Source organism: Apodemus sylvaticus, chromosome 2, assembly GCF_947179515.1.
Source record: "Apodemus sylvaticus chromosome 2, mApoSyl1.1, whole genome shotgun sequence".
NCBI lineage: Eukaryota > Metazoa > Chordata > Mammalia > Rodentia > Muridae > Apodemus > Apodemus sylvaticus.
The window spans coordinates 150,532,409-150,551,584 of record NC_067473.1 but is presented as its reverse complement, the minus strand read 5'-3'; the positions used below and the strand labels follow the sequence as shown (position 1 = coordinate 150,551,584).

The window sequence follows — 19,176 nt, the reverse complement described above, 5'->3', positions numbered from 1 at the left end:
CCCAACTACATTTTCTAATTTCTCTTTCACACGTATTTTCTGATTTCTCTATAATTAGTATGTATTATGTATTTAGTAAAATCATTTGTGTATATCTGTTAGTTGTTCAAACTCAAGTAAGCAGGATTTGGAAACTGGTTGGTGCGAGACTGTGGGTAATGCACCCCCTAGGCCAATGCTCAGGTGGGTAGTGTGCCCAACCATGAGGTAGAGGCACACAGAACAGAGCTGGCATTGCTGGTGACTGAGGGCAGCCATGGACTTCTGTGACTTCTAGTTGATATCATCCTAGACCATGGTTCTGTAATTCACTCTCTGTCCTATACCAGCTGGACAACTAACTCCATTACTATAGAGCCCAGGACTGCTGTAGCCACTCAGAGGACACACTTCTCCCACTGCCAATAAATGTTTACCAAGTGCTCAGGGGATGGAAATTAGGCAGCGTCTATTGTCACAAAATGCCACCTAACTGGGAAGGCAGATAAATGGTTTAAAATCCCTTTAAAGCACATACCACTTAAAACATACAATTCAAATGGAGTGTTATGAAGAAAGCAACTGATTCTAAGAGTGCATACATCAGAGGAAATGGCTGTGGCCAGGGGTTTGGGGGAGAGCTCTTGGGAAGGGAGATGCCTGGGCTGAGAGTCGAAGAACTGATGCTGGAGAAAATCCAGACAAGGCATTCTGAGGGGAAGGAACAGTCCCCATGGCTGTGCTGTGGGATGGAGGTACAGCTACCCTATCCTAAGCAATACTGTGTCTGAGCAATGTACATTAGGTGATTCCATCATCGAATGAACATCCTACAGTAATCTCACAAACTTCCTTGGTAGCTGTCAATTGCTGGGGGAGGTCTCTTGATACAGAGAAGTAGCAAGTGCAAGATGCTCTGCTTACTGATGGTACCACACAGCACACTGTTTCTATGAGCATTTCAAAAACAATAAAACCTGTTTTTACACTTATTTATTGATTGATTGATTGTGTGTGTGTGTGTGTGTGTGTGTGTGTGTGTGTGTGTGTGTGTGTATACATGTGGAGGTCAGAGGACAACTTGTGAGTATCAGTTCTCTCATTCCACCATGTGACTCCCAGGGACTGAACTCTGACAGCAGAGTCAATACATAAGCAGCCACACAACCATCTACTGCCATCTTTAAACACCATATACTGCTAACTGCTTGTGCCATGCTATGATTCTTATAGGAAGCACCAGTCACGTGAGGGATACATGCTTGTACAGTGATGTTATGACAGTCATAATATCAGTAAGCCTTAGACACTTTTAGTTCCATTAGAATCCTCTGGTGCCACATGTTTTGTGGCACATGACTGAGGGCATCTTTGAATCTGAGTGAAATGCTGTTTGATTGAATTATAGAGAGAGGAACAGGGCAGGGGTTGTATGGAGAGGGGGATGGAGTGGGCACTACAGTGCTTTGTAGGTCACTAGGACATCCTGGTCTTGTTCCTAAGAGTCACTAAAGGTTCTGGAATGGCTTTTGATGTGGCCCATTTAGCTTCAGCCCAGATCACAGTTCTTTCTACATTGTCACCTGTCTGATACTTGACACTTGAAGCTGCTGGTGCTGGAGGCCTGATCCCTCCTCAGTGGCCTGACAGTCAGATACGGGACTCCCAGTACAGGAGGCACACTCGGAAGTCTCCTCAGCACCTTTCAGCCTCTCCTGAAAGTTGCTTTACAGCTCGACTTTCCTCATGGCTTGGCAGACTTTAATACTAATGTGTGTACAAATTGCTAATTAATGGAATCGTTTGGATCTGAAAACATCTCACTCTAATGGGAGCCTGCAAAGTGCTCACATTAATTCACAGGTAAAATTATTCTAGCTTTCTTTTTTTTTTTTTCCCTCAATTCTCCTCAGCTCAGCTTAATAGCTGGGGAGAGTTCTAATTAGCCTCGTGGAAACCACTGGCCATAGCTCGGAGCAGTAGTGTGTGCTTCTGAGCTTGAGAAACGTACACAGCTGTGGTTATCCAGGGAATAACAGGGCCGCCGATGGGTGCTGAAGAACAGAAGAGAAAGACTTTGGGGTCTGAGAGGATAGATGGGAGAAGACGACAAGCCCAAGGAAGACACTAAGAGTGAGCCAGTCCCATGTGGGACTCACAGGGGCTCTGCCCTCCTATGTGTGCTAGAGGGCCCCATGGGATGATGTCCCTCCTGGTTGCCATCACCCTGACCTCCTGGGATGGGGACACCTAGTGTACTTGCTGTTCACAGGAAGCTAACAGGAGCTGCCTTAGGCTTCAAAGTACCCCGTTTTTATTACTGAGCAGGCTGCTGCAGCCCCTTCCTGCCATCATTCCTGGTGAGCATGCTCAGTGCAGCCACTAAATGACCTTCCCACCCGTGGCAGAGCAGAACAGCACCAACCACTGGGCTGTCCATTCATTTCTTTTCCTCCTAATGATAATCCGGCTACAGTTAGTTTGTTCTTGGTGATAAGCACAGGACAGAGTTTCCTGTGTCTGCTCCTTTTACAAGTGGCTCCAGGGCACTCTGTGTATTTGTGGGAGTGTCATATAATCTGCAGAACTTTCTTCCTTCCCCAAACTGAAATTCCAGGCTGTTAAATAAGAAGTCCCTTTTTATGGAGCCTTTGAGTATGACATTCAGATGATGTGGCCCCTGGTAGAACTGAACGATACCCAGTGGTCCCTCATTTACTACTTAAACTGTGCCCGACACCCTTGGCTCTGATTCGTGGTTCTCAGAAGTGCCCTGCTGGTAAGGTAGTTTCTTCACTGGAAACTGCACCCTCCTGGATTCCTTTCCACCAGGCAGCTCTATGTTTGAGAGCAGGTGGGCTGGTGGTAAGCTCTGGTGATCCACCACCCAGAAGCCTGAGATGACTAAGTCCTGTGTGACTGTGGGTAGTCACAGTGAGTTCTCATTGTGCTGAGCTCTACTCTAGAAGAAGACACACTAGGGTGTCTCTGCGATGGGCTATTTAAAAATCTTAATAGTTACGGATGAAAACAACAACACGTTCTCCCCCTCAGAAGTACAGCGTCTGCTGCCGATCCTTTTATTTGGAATGTGCCTCCAGGACAGATCTGGAGTCAAGCCAACCTGAATTTAGATCCTAGCTCTCTCTCACTCGCTGGCTGTGACCTTGAGCCTCTGTTTCCTCATCTGAAGCATGGGACTAGTGAATCCCACTTGAGCTGCTAAGAAGATTGCGGGAGATCCTGTTGGATCCAGTGGTGCCTAAGGCAGTACTGGCTCACAAGGGGAGGCGGAGGGTCTGCTGCCGCTGCCGCTGCTACCGTTGATGCTTTTGTTGCGCAGGTCTCCAGGTGGTCCTGAACTCCATCATCAAGGCCATGGTGCCTCTGCTGCACATCGCCCTTCTTGTGCTCTTCGTCATCATCATTTACGCCATTATCGGCCTGGAGCTCTTCATGGGAAAGATGCACAAGACCTGCTACAACCAGGAAGGCATAATAGGTAAGAGGCGGGGCTCTGGGCAGCAGCAATCCAGTAGGGCACCGTTCCCTCTCATAGCTGCTCTCCCTTGGAGTGGATTGCTGCAGCCACCTGTGCTCCAGAACCGAATGAGGCATTCAGTTTCCCCATGGTGGCATGAAAGGCGGGGTCAGCCTTCTCTCCCTCTCATTTCCAATGTCTGCATTCACTACTGCCGATCTCTGTTCAAGCAGCAGGTGTAAGCTTTGTCTAGCACTGATAATGCGCCATGTGATGGATGGACACAATTGGAGAAGCAAGATTAAGCACCCACCATTCATCAGTTTTTTTACGCTTGAAGCAGATTCTGAATGTGTGAGCCGCCACTGCGAGCGGATGGGCATACGTAGCCAGCAGTCCACCAATGTGGTTGAGCATCCAAACCCTCAGGGCATCTGTACCACCCTGACTCCCCATTGCCACCCATCTTTCTACTCTCTTAGAGTTGTCCCTCTCTCCATCACAGTCAGCATTTTCTTCTCCATCAAAAGCAGAACCCCAGGGTCCCTCCCTTTCCCAGAGTAGATGAAGAGGCTGTCATTAAATAAGCGCCTTGCCACCAGTTCAGCTCCGTGTCACAGCCATCAATCCTGCCTTTATGAGCCTCTCCTCTTTGTGTTCCTTCCATCAATCAATGCATTTAACAGGCAGCGCTGGCTCGTTAAGCACTTTAAGTGTCACCAGAGTTGGGGTTTACAGGATAAACCACACACTGCTCTCTTATGTGACTAACATTTCAACTTGAACTTAAAAAAAAAACAAACAACCAGGATCTAGAGAGGTGGCTTAGCAGTGAAGAGCACCAAGTCTTTGAGAAGACCTGGGTTCGATTCCTAGCACCCACATGGCAGCTCACAACCTTCTATCACTCCAGTTCCTGGGGAATCATATGCCTCTTCTGCCCTCCAAGGGCACCAGTCATGCAGAAAGTATGCAGATGTACCTGTGAGCAAAACACTGAAACATATAAAAAAGTAAAAGAACACATTAACTTTTCTCTTTCTTAAAAAAAAGTGGTAAGGTTTTAAATGTATATATAGAGTAGTCTAATGTATATGTATATATGTATATACATGCATACACATATGTGTATACAAACACACAACATTGGAAATTCCCATTCCAAAGCTGTGCTAACTTATATTATCTCATTTTTAAAAACAGACCTGTGATTTTCATTTGGATATCCCTGAGGAAAATGGGGAGCATATGAGCATTTGTCTGGAGTGCTAACAATGGAGGCTTCCCTCTGTCCTCTGTATCTTCTCCATCCCACGTAGCCGAAGCTGCAAGTTAGGTGTGGTGGGTGATGGTGACGCCAGTCTGTATGACAGAGTGAGATGAAAACTTTATACCCAGAAGCCAGCATCACCACCTTATATACAAAGGGTACTGTGACTAGGCGGGCTACTGGCTTCTGCAAGGTCACTCAATCGATGTCACAAGGTCACAGTAAGACAAACAATGCCTATGAATCTATATTTACAGAATCATCTTATTTTTACTTTTCAATGAAATTGTGTTTAGGATAAAGTATTCACCCTTGAGAATTTTCAAGTTATTTGAGTTGTAACTGTGTGAAATTGGGTGACAATTTAAAATGTTAGCTGATACATAATTTTTAATAGGCAGAGCAGTTCTTGCCTTCCACTAAAATTCAGAGACATTCAGCCTTGCTTAGAGTATATCAGCCAACATAATGATCAATTGCCTTCCTTTTATTCAAATTCCTCTTTTCTTCTCAATTGATCTGTAGCTAACACCAAGCCAATAACTGACATAACTAGTCTGTAGCTTACCCTGAGCAGTAACTGATGTTAGTGGTGCAGCTTGGCATGCTACATAATTATGCTACATAGTTGGTGGTCCACTGGACCTAGGCTCTTCAGACTGCCACAGAGGGACCAAATCTCCATGATTCCTCATCGGTTTGGCAGTGACCAATGGTGTGATACTCACCAACGAAATGGGAAGGAACTCTGTCATAAAAACAAAGACAGCCACTGCCATGCCATCAAATACTGGTGTGCCACAAAGCCTTGGATAGCTGCTTAAAATCTTGTACTCACCTCTGTCATCTTAAAGGGGAGATGGCAGGCATATCACTTCTCCTTCCGGCGAGGGTCTTGCAAGGTTGTGAACAAAGTGCAGCCTTGAGTAATTCTTACAGTACAGTGTTTGTTACCAGGCCTCAGAGACTCCAGATGACAAGAAAATGATGGACATAGTAGATGAGGAAAATATGGTGGGCTCTTCCTAGGGTACATAGAGAGGCCCTGTGAGAAGCCAGCCCCAGCACCTCAGGGAGAAGAGCTAAGTTGGCTTCAACTTTTGGAGGGGCCATCTTAAGGTCATCCTGGCCTTGATAGTAAGCAGGGCCAGAAAAATCGCCTGATGTATCTCGTGCACCCTTCCACAGAATTCACAACATCATCTTTGTGATGAGTTTCATTTCCATCCTGTAACTTCAGAGACCAGGTAGTCTCCTGGGTGGAAACCAAGTAAGTGAGGATATCAGGCAATGAGAGTAACGTCCCTCAGAAAAGAACCATGAGGCTCCAGTAGAAGCCAAAGCCACTATTGGGAAAGGGGCCAAAGATTCCCGGCTACAGCAGCTTTAATACAGAACAAAGCAGCTGAAGTTCCCATCTTCCTTCCTCCTCCCACTGTCTGCCACAGCCCAAAGTCTTCTAGATTCTCCTAAAAGAACACCATTTGGTTCCCACAGGTGAGTATCCCCACTGAGGCAGAGGGAGAACCCACAGGGATCTGGTCTCCTTCCTATTCGTAGGCTCGGAGGCAGTCCATGCACCCTTCAGCCCCAGCATCAGTGGGCTTCAGGTTTTTGTAGAACGCTTGTTGGTTTTGTCCAGAGTTTAGGCATTAACTTATTTTCTGCCGTACATAGATTTTACAAAAGACTCAGTGAGTCTTCGTTATGGTTTTAATCTTCTTTTTAAACTCTGATATTATTTCGCAGACTGAATTTTACATTCTTCTAAATCTTCGAATCCATGTTTCTTGTAAGATCCCAGCAAGGAAGACTGGGCCTGCCTAGGAGCCATTGTTCTGCCCTAGGCTGTTCCGTGTCCAGGTGACAGACTTAGAAGAGGCTCTTTTTTCCCAATCTCTCCAGCAACTGCAAGGCACCTCTCCTGGTTGCTCGGCAGATACATTGCCATATGCCAATACCTTTTGTTTCTGGGTGTCCCATCTGTCCAGTGGATCTGGAGCCAGGGCGCTCGGTAGCTCTCCCCAGAACAGTAATTACCCCTGAGACTGGCACAGAATTTGTTGGCTAAACCTAGCAATGAAATCACTACCATTCTATTTTGCCTTCAAGTTGAGATCTAAAAACATAATTGCTGTTGTCTTAGTGGTTTGGAGCTCTGCTGCAAGCTCCCCTGGGATTCTGTGTTTTGCTGAAGTTGAGTCCATTTCTAAAATCTCCTTTATGTTACCGAAGACTTAATTTGATCTTTCCATACGACTACCTTCTCCAGTTCTCTTCTGAAATGTATACCCCCCGTGGCTTTACTCTCCATCCTCACATTCCTATTTCTCTCTCTAGGACCTCTGACTCTTTGGAAGAAAGCCAGTACATTTTTATGGTTATGTTTATTTCCCTTGCCCTGGGGTACATGTCACTAGGCCCTGGTGATCTGTGGGTTCACGTTTTTCAAGGGTTCCTTTTTATAGATACCTATTTTTACTGGATCATCGCTGCTTCTTAATTGTTCTGTGATTTTTTTTTATTATTGTTCAGGGAGGATTTAAAATAGCATAGCAGCCTTTGAGCCTGTGGCTGATCTTCCCGAAGCTCATTCCCTGCCCCCCTCATCCATGAGATCACTGTCCCTCAGTGTCATTTCTGCTAATAGATGTGTATCTGTAAATTCTCCAAGTATGTCCTCCCCATGAGCGGTCAGAGCTGGCTTTGGCAGCGCCACCCACCTTCCCTATCTCTACTGTTTTAGGAACGGACGACGCAGGACAGACTGTCAGCTTAGGAGCTACCTTGTAAATAGATAGCTGACATCTTTATGCTACAGATAAATAGAAGTATAGAATGCATAGAAATGCAAGTTTCCCTTTATCTTTTCATCCTCTTCTTTGTTCGCGCTCCAGACTCTAGAAAGCTGGCTCCAGAGTAAGAATGGAATTAATGATCTATTTGGTTCCTGTTTTTCATTTCTCAGCTCTCGTTTTTAGGTGCTTTGCTTTGCTATTTTTAACGTATTATTTAGGTTTGAAAATAACTTTCATTTCTCTTCTTTCAACAGCATTAAATCCACATCTCTAAAAATTTGACAATTTTAAAAGTCATGAAAAGTTGTAACTAGGGGTAGCCCAGTTCAGCTACCTTAATATGTAACTTCTGGAAGCCAGACCATGGGTAAGAAAATGGTATGGACACTTGCTCCCCTCAGATAGCTGATTTCAGTGACCTAGTCCTGTCCCCTTGGTCACTGAATATAGCACTGGGCAGAAAATAAGCCAGGAAGCAGCCTTATTCTGAGCAGTCCTAAAGCTGGGAGTGAGCCAGATGTTTATCATCTGGAGAAAGGTAAACGTACGCTGCTCAGTAACACCAAGGAGTAGACCAGACTGGAACGCAGCACTGTGCTTAAAGAAGGATGAAGAAGGAATGGGCACAAAAAGGCCTCTTCCCATGTGACGTTCCTTATAGGAAACTTAAAGGAAAGGCAAGCTATGAAGACAGAAAACAGATCAGCTTGTTGGGGACAGAAGCAAGAATGAACTACAAGCAAGCACATGGAGGGGGGGAAGTTGGGGGTGACAAAGGGGAAGTGATAGGTGTCACTGCTGTCCCAGGAAGATACTGGCACATGCTTTCAACTGCAGCACTCAACTCAGTTCTCCTGAGAAGCCTCTCACGGTCAAGGGTTAACATTTCCATGCCCCTCTTTTCTTCTTGAGAGTAAGCAGTTTCAATTAGAAGCCACAGACGCCAACAGCCATCTCGCCAGTCATCTTCCATAAAGAGCCCATGTCCCATGGGCAAAATAACCACCCTGTGATGGTTTGGATCCTTGTAAAAGAAGAGAAGATTCTGGGCATCTTATTATCTCTAAATGAAGAACCACAGGCAGATTCTCTCAGGAGTTACATTTTGGCTGTTGTCAAAGCAATTGTTTGTTCAAACGCGAATCTTCTGTTTGTTATTGCCGTGATTCTTATAGCTGCCAGATAAAAACCCTCAGTCTCACAGACTCTGAGCTCCTTACATTGTTTTCTGTTTTCCAGAACAATTTATGCTTGAGACGGATGAGCCATTATCACTTTCTGATTGGCCACTTGGACGTGCTGCCATGCTATGCCCCAGCGGACAATACCTTAGTGTCTGTGAAATCAATTATGGTTAAAATGCAGTGTTCGCAACATTTGGTTGAAAATACTGACCTGCGTCATTGTCCCCTCTGAATCGAATGTCTGGCCTCACGTGGTTTTAATCCCCATGTGAGGGCGCTAACCGAAAAGTGTACGATCACCACTGTGGGTGCTCGTGTCGGTCCAATCCTGTTATTTTTCTCTCTAATGTCTTTTCTTCATTCTCTGCCCATCATTATCCCTCCTCCCCTCCTTCTGTCTCCTGTTTCCTTGGTGGTGGAGATGTTCCGGCAGAAGAGGATCCTTCCCCTTGTGCTTTGGAGACAGGCCATGGGCGACAGTGTCAGAACGGGACCGTGTGCAAGCCCGGGTGGGATGGGCCCAAGCACGGCATCACCAACTTCGACAACTTCGCCTTCGCCATGCTGACCGTGTTCCAATGTATCACCATGGAGGGCTGGACCGACGTGCTGTACTGGGTACGCAGACGGGGCACTCAGAGGGTGGGCACGTGGAGGGCCAGCGTCTTCTCCTCACCTTCCTTCCCATGATATCGGGTCACACGTGCCCATATATGCTGAGGGGGTGACTGATGGATGCCTTTGATTTGTTCCAGGGTTTTCCTGAGAAACAAAGCTTAACATGTCCACCTCTGCAAAGTTCCCCTCGCTTCAGTGAGGGTCATGTGTAGCTGGCTCTCCACAGTGTGGATCTCTGGTGTGCAGATGAGCTGGGCTATCCCCAGCATAAGGGCGCCACCCCGCTCCAATTCCTGCTCTATACTTCTTTCTACTCTTAACCTTCTTCTGCCTCTTACCTAAAATTTCCTAAAAGGTAGCTAAGGCGGAATATGCAGAGAAAGCCAGGGCTAATCTAAAAGGAGACACCATAGGAAAACTGGTTTCGTATTGAATTGTATAGCCTGTGGCGTGCTCCTAGGTTTAACCCTCACTTTAAAGTCTTAACCTATAAGACCACGCCATCAGAGCCTCTCTCACTGTCAGCCAGAGACTCTGCTTATTGTGTGATGCAGATTTAGAATGCCCCTCGTTGGCTCTAACCAGTTACCCCTGCTTTGCCACCTTTGAGCCTTTGAAGTGCCGTTGGTATGTATACCGTATTTCAGCTGCCTTCCTTCTGGCAGAGTCAAGTCCATTATTTGTAAAAACCCACGGAAAATACCATCTTCGTGGTTGGTGTTTTCCACTTCCGCATGAGAAATGACTTGCCAGAATCCAGTGTTGCTCTTCAGAATTTGGGCGAATAAAGCATGATACCAGTCTTGAAAATATCATCATTCCCAAGTTTCTCAAATCGTCAAATCCATTTAGCCCTCGTGAAAACATTTAAGAGACTGTGTACTGTCTGCAAACCAGAGCCGGAAGAGCAGGAAAGAGGCAAGGGAGTGTCCCCATGCCAGAGAGAGGAGCAAAGCCAAGAGACACGCTCACTTCTCCCAGAATCTTTGTAACTGCACAGCATTGTAACTTCCGGTTTCCATGCACCCTCTCCCATAAATTCAAAGCCTTTCCCTTCCCAGCCTTGACATCACTGTTAGCATGCCAGAGTCCAGAATTGCTGGGTAGTCTGTACCTCCCTCTATGTGACTCTTCTCACCTTGCCTCTACCTGGTTTCCAGCTAATGTTTACCAGGTATCCTCGTGAGCCTGGGCACTTGAGGTGCTGAGGATTTGGTAATGTGTAAGATTCAGTTCTGTCTGTGGAACAGATGAGATAGATTCTGAGCTGAGTAGCGCCGAAGCCTGCGCCATGGCAGGGTTAGCTTGTTCTTGTGCTGTCACCAGGCAACACGGGTTGACATCCATAGCGACCTCAAACTAAAATGAAACATGGGGAACCATTTTCAGGCTTGATAAGAAGCTGGTAGGGTATAATTTGAAAGATAATGAGGCGGAAGTTGGATTTTCTCTAGTTAGGCAAATTCTTCTGTTTAGTAGAACAGGTAAGCTTCCTAGGTGTCCCTAACTATTCCTTCTACTTTGCTTGAAGTACTTTTACTTTCACTTTCTACTTTTACTTTCTGCCCTGATGATCCATGGATAGAAAGGTCTCTGAAAATAGTCAGTTTTCACCCATAGACCATAGACCATGTGACTTATGGTGCCGGGCTGCAGCGTCTCCTCCTGTGAATCCTAGCCCCTGCCTTCAGTCACCATGGAAAAGCTGACTGTAGCATCACATTGAGGGCAGGTGCAGGAATGGGGGCCATGTGTATAATTTACTTTGCTGACGGCCCTGGTGTACTTTTCTGATCTTCCTTTATCATTCCCTCCCTCTCCCTCACTGCAAGCCATTGATACCACACCAGCCAGATGTGACCCTAAGATGCTGTCATAGTGACAGCCAGAATGGGGACTGCGCAGAATCACACAACAGTAACTACCAATTTTCAGCAGCTGTGTTGTATCTTCTTTCCTGGGGGTGTGATGGAGCTCAGGCTGGGGACAGAAAAATTGTCAGAGGTGAAGGAGCTCTGGGGTCTGGGGATGTGCCTCACTGTTGCATTCCCAGCATCTTCCTGAAACAAACAGATTGTGTGAGTGCACATGTGTGCTTATATGAGTTGTGTGTGCATGTGAGTGTATGCTGCACACATGCGCACACACACACACACACACACACACACACACACACACACACACACACACTGTGCTCCCTACTGGTTATTCATGATGAAGGCACCTCCTAGCTCAGTGTTCCTGCTGTCAGACAATTCATCTAATTACTTTGACCTTTCTACTGCCATTTCATTTTCTATTCTTTTTCTCATTCCTTTCTCTCCCTTAGGCAATCCTCCTCCTCAACTCTAGGCTTATATCACTAACCCAAAGATTCAGATCTCAAAATGTTTTAGCATCAAAGGTATAGAATTCCTCAGAGCTGCCTCCACCAGTCCCTGGCTAGGAACTTAGTGTCCACAGAGGAAGTTCTCCAAGCTGTTGGTATTCAGGTTTGAGTTTGAAGCCTTACTAGGACCAGCTGAAGCACCACAGTGCTACTAGGATACTGCTGGATTTGAACCAATGTCAGGCTAGTTTCTAGGGAATATGGGTCTTCCTCTCAGAAAGATTCCTTTCCCCTCAAGTGTGAAGTTCAAGTCTAGAGGACCCAGAAAGAAGCAGCAGAGACTCCTCTGTGTAGCAATGAGTGGGACCCCCAGAACTGGGCTCATCTTAAACATCTAAACAACTGTATAGAAGTTTCTAGAGAAAAAAAATGAAACTAAAACTCAGGCTTCCCTGTAGTTTTCTTATGAAATCACTCTTCAAACCAAAGCCTCTCCATGTACTCCCAGAATGCCCTAGTGCAAAACGTAAGGCAAACAAACAAGCGAAACAAGAAGGATAAGGAGAAGAAAAGAAAGAATAAAAGGAGGAGGAGGAAAAGGAAAAGAAGAAGAAGAAAGAAGAAGAAGAAGAAGAACAAGAACAAGAAGAAGAACAAGAACAAGAACAAGAAGAACAAGAAGAAAGCAAAGGAACTCTAGGGACAAACAGCATCCCCATTGAGTTTCTTATCTTTTTTTGGATGTGGGATTTTTTTTAACCTTTGAACCAAATAGCTGCCTAACACAGAGAATCTGCTGGCTGAACGCCATGCTGGAAGGTTGCAAGTACAGTGATGAGGAGAATGGGCACCTCTCAGAGCCTTCGTCTGCTCACTCACACACCCATCCATTCACTCACTACATTCATTTTACTCATGTTAGGTGAATTCTTGCAGTTTAGTAATTCAACTTAACATCTACTTACTGAGCATTTCTTATGTTCCCAGAAACAGGGATGGCATGGGGTAGGGGGCAGAATAATAAGTACAGCCTTCCAAGAGTTCAGAATATAAGGCATGCAGTATTTACAAAGGAGTTTGGCCCCTGATAGAATTGCAGGGTTGTATAGGAAATAGACTGCTCTGGGGGACCTGGGAAGTTTAGTTGTGGGGCTGGACAAAGAACAGAGAACAGATATCCATATCTTGGGAAAGCATTCATTAGCAGCTTTGGACATTGAAATAAATTGCTTTGGTTTCTTAACAAACCCAAAAAAGTACCGGGGCACCCCAGTGTTCTTGTGCACTGTGCTGGTGGAATACAGTGTCAGGCATCATCTAGAACCATTCACCTGCTAGCAGCCCTTCCCCCTGGGAGTCAGCTGTTCCCAACATGGTGATCAGACCAGAATATCACTCTCTCTGCTCATACCCTCCCCATGAGGTCAGGAGCCCAGCCCATCTGCTTACAGAGGTCATCTGAATGTGCAGTTTTGTTTGCTGGCTTGCCCAGCTGTTAGGCTCAGTCATTTTCTCTTACCTAAATGAACCCCTTACTGATTTAGCTGCCTGGGGAATTTTCAGCAAAAAATGAGTAGGAGGACTGGGGCAGGATTCTACTTGCTTCTTACCCCGTGACCCCTGTGGTAGCCATTTATATTCTAGCCAACATAGATCATCAAGAGTCAATAGTCCTTGGTGGGTAATGGCCTCTCTTGGTACTTGTGGAAAACATCTAGTCTGTAGATCCTCAGAGCTTGTGGTGAGAAGGAGAAGGTACAGATGATGTGAAAACTCATGGAAATCATCTTGGGTCACAGAAGCCTTGAAATGTTCATGGTGGAACATGCCTCCCCTCCCCTCAAGGAAGAAGTTTGGTGGGTTTGAAAGTATAAGGCAGGGACCCTTCAACCCAGTTAGATGCTAGTTTCAGATGGTCTTTGGTATTCTCCTTTTAGCACCCCTTTTGTCCAGTCTTGGTTAAATAGGGAAGCTCTGTATCTGTTTCATCAAAGGAAATGCGAACCCAGTTTCCGGTCTGGGGTCCTGAATGCTGCTGACTTCAGACATGAGGAACCAGGATGCCTCCTGCCTTCTTTAGGGAAGCTATAGAGCCCCTGCTGTATAGACCCAAAAACCCCTACCAATGGCTTCAGGAGACCTTCCCTGATTGCGTCACCAGATAAGGGTGACAGCAAGCTGGGTCCCTTTTTGATGAGCCTTTATTAATCTTTTCTTCAGAGTAAATCTAGTCCCCAGCTTGGAGATAATGATCACATTACTCCAGCATCACCTTGCTTCAGAGATAAGCCACCATTGTGTACTCTCCACCCAGTAAGCCCAGAAAGTAGGTGGCCTGGAACAAGAGGGACAAACAAAGGATGCTTTCTTTTCAGACTGAAGGAGCTCCTTCAGATGGTTGTCTGCTCAGGCATGGTGGGGTAAGATCCCCAAGAAATGTCCTTGATCTTCATCTGTCCCCAACCCTTCACCTGTCTTGAACCCCTGAAATACCTATCCCAGAGCCAAGGAAGGGACCAAAGCAGAATATGGGATTGGGTGTGAAAACCCTGAGTTTCCTCTTTCTGGTCCTGGCTTTCTATGGACCCATGGGCTTCAGATCTCTAGTTCTAACCACTGAAGTCCTTGATGAAACTAAGCGATCTTGTCTTGGGTGACTCAGAGGAAAGGACCCATAGGCTAACCAAGAACCCAAGGGATCTTCTAAGACAAAAGGGCTGTGTGGCCTGGAGTACTGTTTTGGTGGGAGGGGTCCATTCTAAGGAAGCTAGAGGAGGCCACTAGCCCTGCCTCTGTCTCACTGTCTGCCCAGGCTCTGGAGGCGGCTCTGCTCCGAGACCCCAGCTGCAGAGAACATGCCGGCACCTGCTGGAGCCTCTGTTCCCACCTGTCCCATGGGATAAATAAAGGCACACTACTCATAACAGACCATATTACCTTCTGTCGTTTGGGATTAATGTAGCCCAAGCCAGAGAAGTTATTAAGTAGCTTATTAATGCAGGAGCTGGGTATGGGCTCTGGGGGGTGGCACACAGCTGGACAGTGCCCAGACTCTGTCTGTCTGCCCGTTTTCTGATGAGACTTTATCATTGTCACCAGCTTTGCTCAATCTCAAACCTCACCCTAAACACGACAGCAGTGCTGAGAGCAGTGGATCTCAACCTTCATGAGACCCTTTAATACAGTTCCTCATGTTGTGGTGATCCCCAACCATACATTATTTCGTTGCTACTTTACAACTCTAATTGTGTTACTATAAGGAATCATAATGAACATATCTATGCTTTCCCATGGTCTTAGGCAACCTCTGTGAAAAGGTTGTTTGATCCTACAAAGGGGTCGTGACTCCCAGGTTGAGAACCACTGACTTGTAGGAAAAGGAAGAGCCTGCTTCTGCTTCTGACCCATGCCAACAAGTAACTGAAGAGGCAAAGCCAGAATGATGCTCAGGCCTTAAAAGTCCAGCTTCCCCAAGGCTCCCTCCCTTGCCTAGCACCCCAACCGGGGTTGCTTTACTGCAATCCCAAGTCCAGCACAACACCCAAATCTTATACATCCCACATCAAGCACTTGGTGAATAAATACGGATGCTCCGTGAGCAGGCAGAAGGCTCCTCCCCATGTCACAGTGTCATGTGCAGGCCCTGGCGTGGAAAGCCACGTGGCCGGGTACACGACTCCCTTGTTTTTCTCTTTCCAGTCCTATTTCGTCTTTCTGACTTGTGTCGATTGCTTTTGCTTTCCTTTCTGGCCTAGAGACAAACTGAACAACTAGTTCTACTTCCACCAGTCTGCCTTCCCTTACACTCTCAGCAGATCCCTCCTGGGCTCAGCAGATTCCTCCTGGTCCAGGAAGGACCCTTGGAACAGAATCCACCTGAAGGCTAACTGCCCCGCCCCTGCTGGCCACTGCTGTTTTGCTTTCCTTCACCTTGACCTGTTCCATAGCCAGGAAGGCTTTACAGCTGTGTGCATGGGACTAACAATGACCAAGCCCCTGAGAGGTTGGGGATTAGCTACTGCTACAACAGGGTCTTTGGACCCTGGACTTTCTTCCTGCTCCATAGCACCCTCTGCTGTCATGACTCCAGTGTGCAAAGTCCACACAACCCTATCTGATATGGCCCTTGAGTTTGCAGCCTCATCCAGCAGTCTTCTCTATTTCCTGTTCCCCACTTTTTACTCTTTTCTACAACTGCATGTACTACCCTGCATTTATCATTTATACACACACACACACACACACACTTACATACACACACACATACATACATACATACATCATACATACATACATCCCCAGCTAGCAAAGGCGTCCTATTTATAATACAGAGCCTAGTCTTAAATTCATCAATCCCACTCAGACATCTCCTGATTAACTATCAAATGAAAGGCACTGCTCCTGGCACATGGAATTCACCAGTGACACAAACAAACCAAAGCCACCGGTGCTCATGAAACCACACTATAGCCTATAACACAGTAGATACCCATTGTGACCTACAAGGAACCTACACAATCATGAAGTGGTAAATGATATGAAAAACTAGAGCAAGGCACATAGGAATGTGAATGGTCAACAGGTGTTAAACTGATTTGCCCTTCAGTGTGGACATACCTGGGGAACTCTCCCTCACGGACTCAGTTCAAACCAACGGGCAACGTGCTCAATTCTTCTACAAGATCTCTAACTAAAATAGCAAGCCATTCGGAGCAGCAGGTCTCTGAGCACTTCCCTATCTTTAGTCTGATCACACAGAGGACAACACATCCTCTCAACTGAGGTACGAAGGTAGAAATTACATTGAGGTGGCAGCTGTCAAGTTTTATTATTCCTCAGGAAAATCGCTTGGGGTGTCCATGACTACAATTATAATGCTGATGTACAAACCACACTGAACTCCCAGGCTTGGAGACGAGACTCAGGGGTCTACTTTCACTGGTTATCACCAGTTGTCCCAGCATTGGCCATCTTAGGGCCCAGTGTACTGAAGATGCACAGTCCTGTCCTTCCAGATACAATTGCTAGCATGAAGATAATGGCAGAGCTTGTGGACTCCACCTCCATTCAACCTATAGTGCTTGTAAACGAGGGTCGGGAAGGTCAGAGCTCTAGGGTAAGATGGAGCATGGCATTTCTAGCAAGCGCCTGATGGTGATGGTGGTTGAAGCCACACTTTGAGAATGTCTGATGAAAGTCGGTCAGGAAGCCAGTACCTTCAGAATCTAGAATTTTATAAGCTAGGTTCACCCAAGACAACCTTGGGCTCATTTCTTATAAACCAGAAGGGAAGTGTGTTCAGTGCTTGGAAAACATCAGAAGTAGATTTGAGGAGGTGATGCAGAATGTAGAAATGCTGTCCCTCGACTTGTCTTCATACTCCTTCCTGCCTGAAGTGTAGGGAAATGTCTGACAGGCCCTTCAAGGGGCAGTGGGGAGAGGATGGGAGTCAGTGGACAGGGAGTTCTGAAGAGATGCTCGTAGCAAACTCTCCTTAGCCCAGAGGGGCCAGTTCTGGCTCTCATTGTCTCCAGTTCCTTCAGGGGCCTGGGACTTGCCACAAAGTGCCAGTCCAGTAGTGACAGGCTGAGTGCCTCGTCTGTCCAGGCTGTGGTGTCAGTGACAAGGCCCGTCTCTGACACACAAGCCAGGCGAGTACTGCCTTTCCTGGCTCATTTGCTTGTGGGGCACTGATGTCGAGCCCTCCATTGCCCAGAATCCAAGAAGAAATCTTGTTTTCTCGTGATGTGAGCCTCAGTCTCCAGCCCTGTCAGTGAAGCTGGGCCTTTTCACAGCCCAAAGTCAGACGAGATCAGTTACATCTTAAGATGTAATGGCCACAAAAGTCCAAATGAGCTAAGCCCATTCCAGGATTGTGAAAAAAAATATTTTGTAAAGCGACCCACTTTCTTAGACAAGTCTGTAGGAAAAGCACCGGAAAACTATTTCTTTTCCAGGAAATAGAATAGCAGGAAGGATCAGGCAAGACTCCCGCCCCACCTCCCTAGACTCTGTTGCTCAGGTCAAGATTGTAGGGAAGGATTTTAAATAGGGATGAAGCCAAAGATAGCACAGCTCCTGGTTGCCCTAACAAAGGCCCAGACTAGCCCTTTGGCCTCCTGTGGATCTATTCACACTCCCTGTCTGTCTATCTTGCCCTCCACTTTGCTTGCTCTGTCCTAACTCTCCTTCATCTTTCCAGATGCAAGACGCTATGGGCTATGAGTTGCCCTGGGTGTATTTTGTCAGTCTGGTCATCTTTGGATCCTTTTTCGTTCTAAATCTGGTTCTCGGTGTTTTGAGCGGGTAAGCTGACCACTTCTGTGTCCTCTTTACAATGCAGCCGAGCAAGGTCCCAGGTTCCACTCCGTTCAATGCAGAGTCCTCAGAGACAGGACCCTACTAGGCCCAGGAAAACGGGGGAAAAAATCTCCATACAAGGACAGATTCTGACCATTGGCTGCACAGGCACTTTAGCCTCTGAGGTGCACCCTGAGGATCCCGGGTCCCATGCTGCTCAGCTCAGCGCTGGGGAGCCGGTGGCTGGCGCTTGGCCGTGCTCGGTTGCTGTGTGTGCCTGACTAACTATCATTCCATTCTTCCAGGTCAATGATGCCGTAGGAAGGGACTGGCCCTGGATCTATTTTGTAACACTAATCATCATAGGGTCATTTTTTGTACTTAACTTGGTTCTCGGTGTTCTTAGCGGGTAAGCAGGACCAAGGAAATGGTCTTGATTTTTCCATTAATTTGTATTTTATTCTCTTTGCTATTCCTGGCACTCTTCTATTTCTGGCTCTGATGAACCTGGGATCAAGGGTCACTCAGGAGCCTTGAAGTGAAGGGTTTTGGCCTGACTGTGAGGAGGGTCGGATGGATAGGAGATAACTCATCAGAGACACCCGGTCCCACCCCTATCACACCACACACACCAAGACCTTCCCAGTTTCTCCTTGGACCATACTCACTCAGCCTGAGGAGCAGCACAGAAGGAGACTTGAGTGGGGATAATTTCACAGCAGGGATCTGAAAGAAGGTTCCCGTGCACACACAACACTCACAGTGCCCTTGGAAATAGACACTGGCCTGAGCTCACGAGGCAGCTATCACGCACAGGCAAGAACAGGCACTAAATCACTTTTATTGAGTCAACAATCCAGAGAAGGAGGAGTTTGGTTTAAAATAGGAGAAGAAATGGTAGGATAGCTCAGTGGTAAGGTATTTGCCTAGCATAGACACTTTCTGTGTTCCATACCAGCACTGTCAAACCAAAGACACACACACACACACACACATAAATATAGACTAAAAGTCTAATTCTCATTTCAAGGTCAAATATCATTGTTGTTTACTTTTCTGAAAGTGAAGTACACATCGCTATTTAAAGCCACAGGTTACGAGGTTAGAGATGAGGCATAATTCATTTTCCTTTAAACTTATCTCGATGGCCACAAACACAGACTTACCTGTTGTCAGCCCTTGCTCAGATGCAATTTAAAGCAAAAGAATGACTCGTG

At 46.4% G+C, this 19,176-nt stretch overlaps 1 protein-coding gene across 3 annotated transcripts in view; it reads left to right on the top strand.

The window, feature by feature from the left end:
* Cacna1c (calcium voltage-gated channel subunit alpha1 C) overlaps nt 1–19,176 on the top strand; it is a 545,178-nt gene that overhangs the window by 364,915 nt on the left and 161,087 nt on the right. For all 3 annotated transcript variants that reach the window (XM_052174696.1, XM_052174695.1, XM_052174697.1), the window contains exons 6-8: nt 3,323–3,481; nt 9,134–9,330; nt 18,265–18,368. In XM_052174696.1, coding sequence (XP_052030656.1) covers nt 3,323–3,481; nt 9,134–9,330; nt 18,265–18,368 — 460 coding nt within the window. The remainder of the gene's footprint in view (nt 1–3,322; nt 3,482–9,133; nt 9,331–18,264; nt 18,369–19,176) is intronic.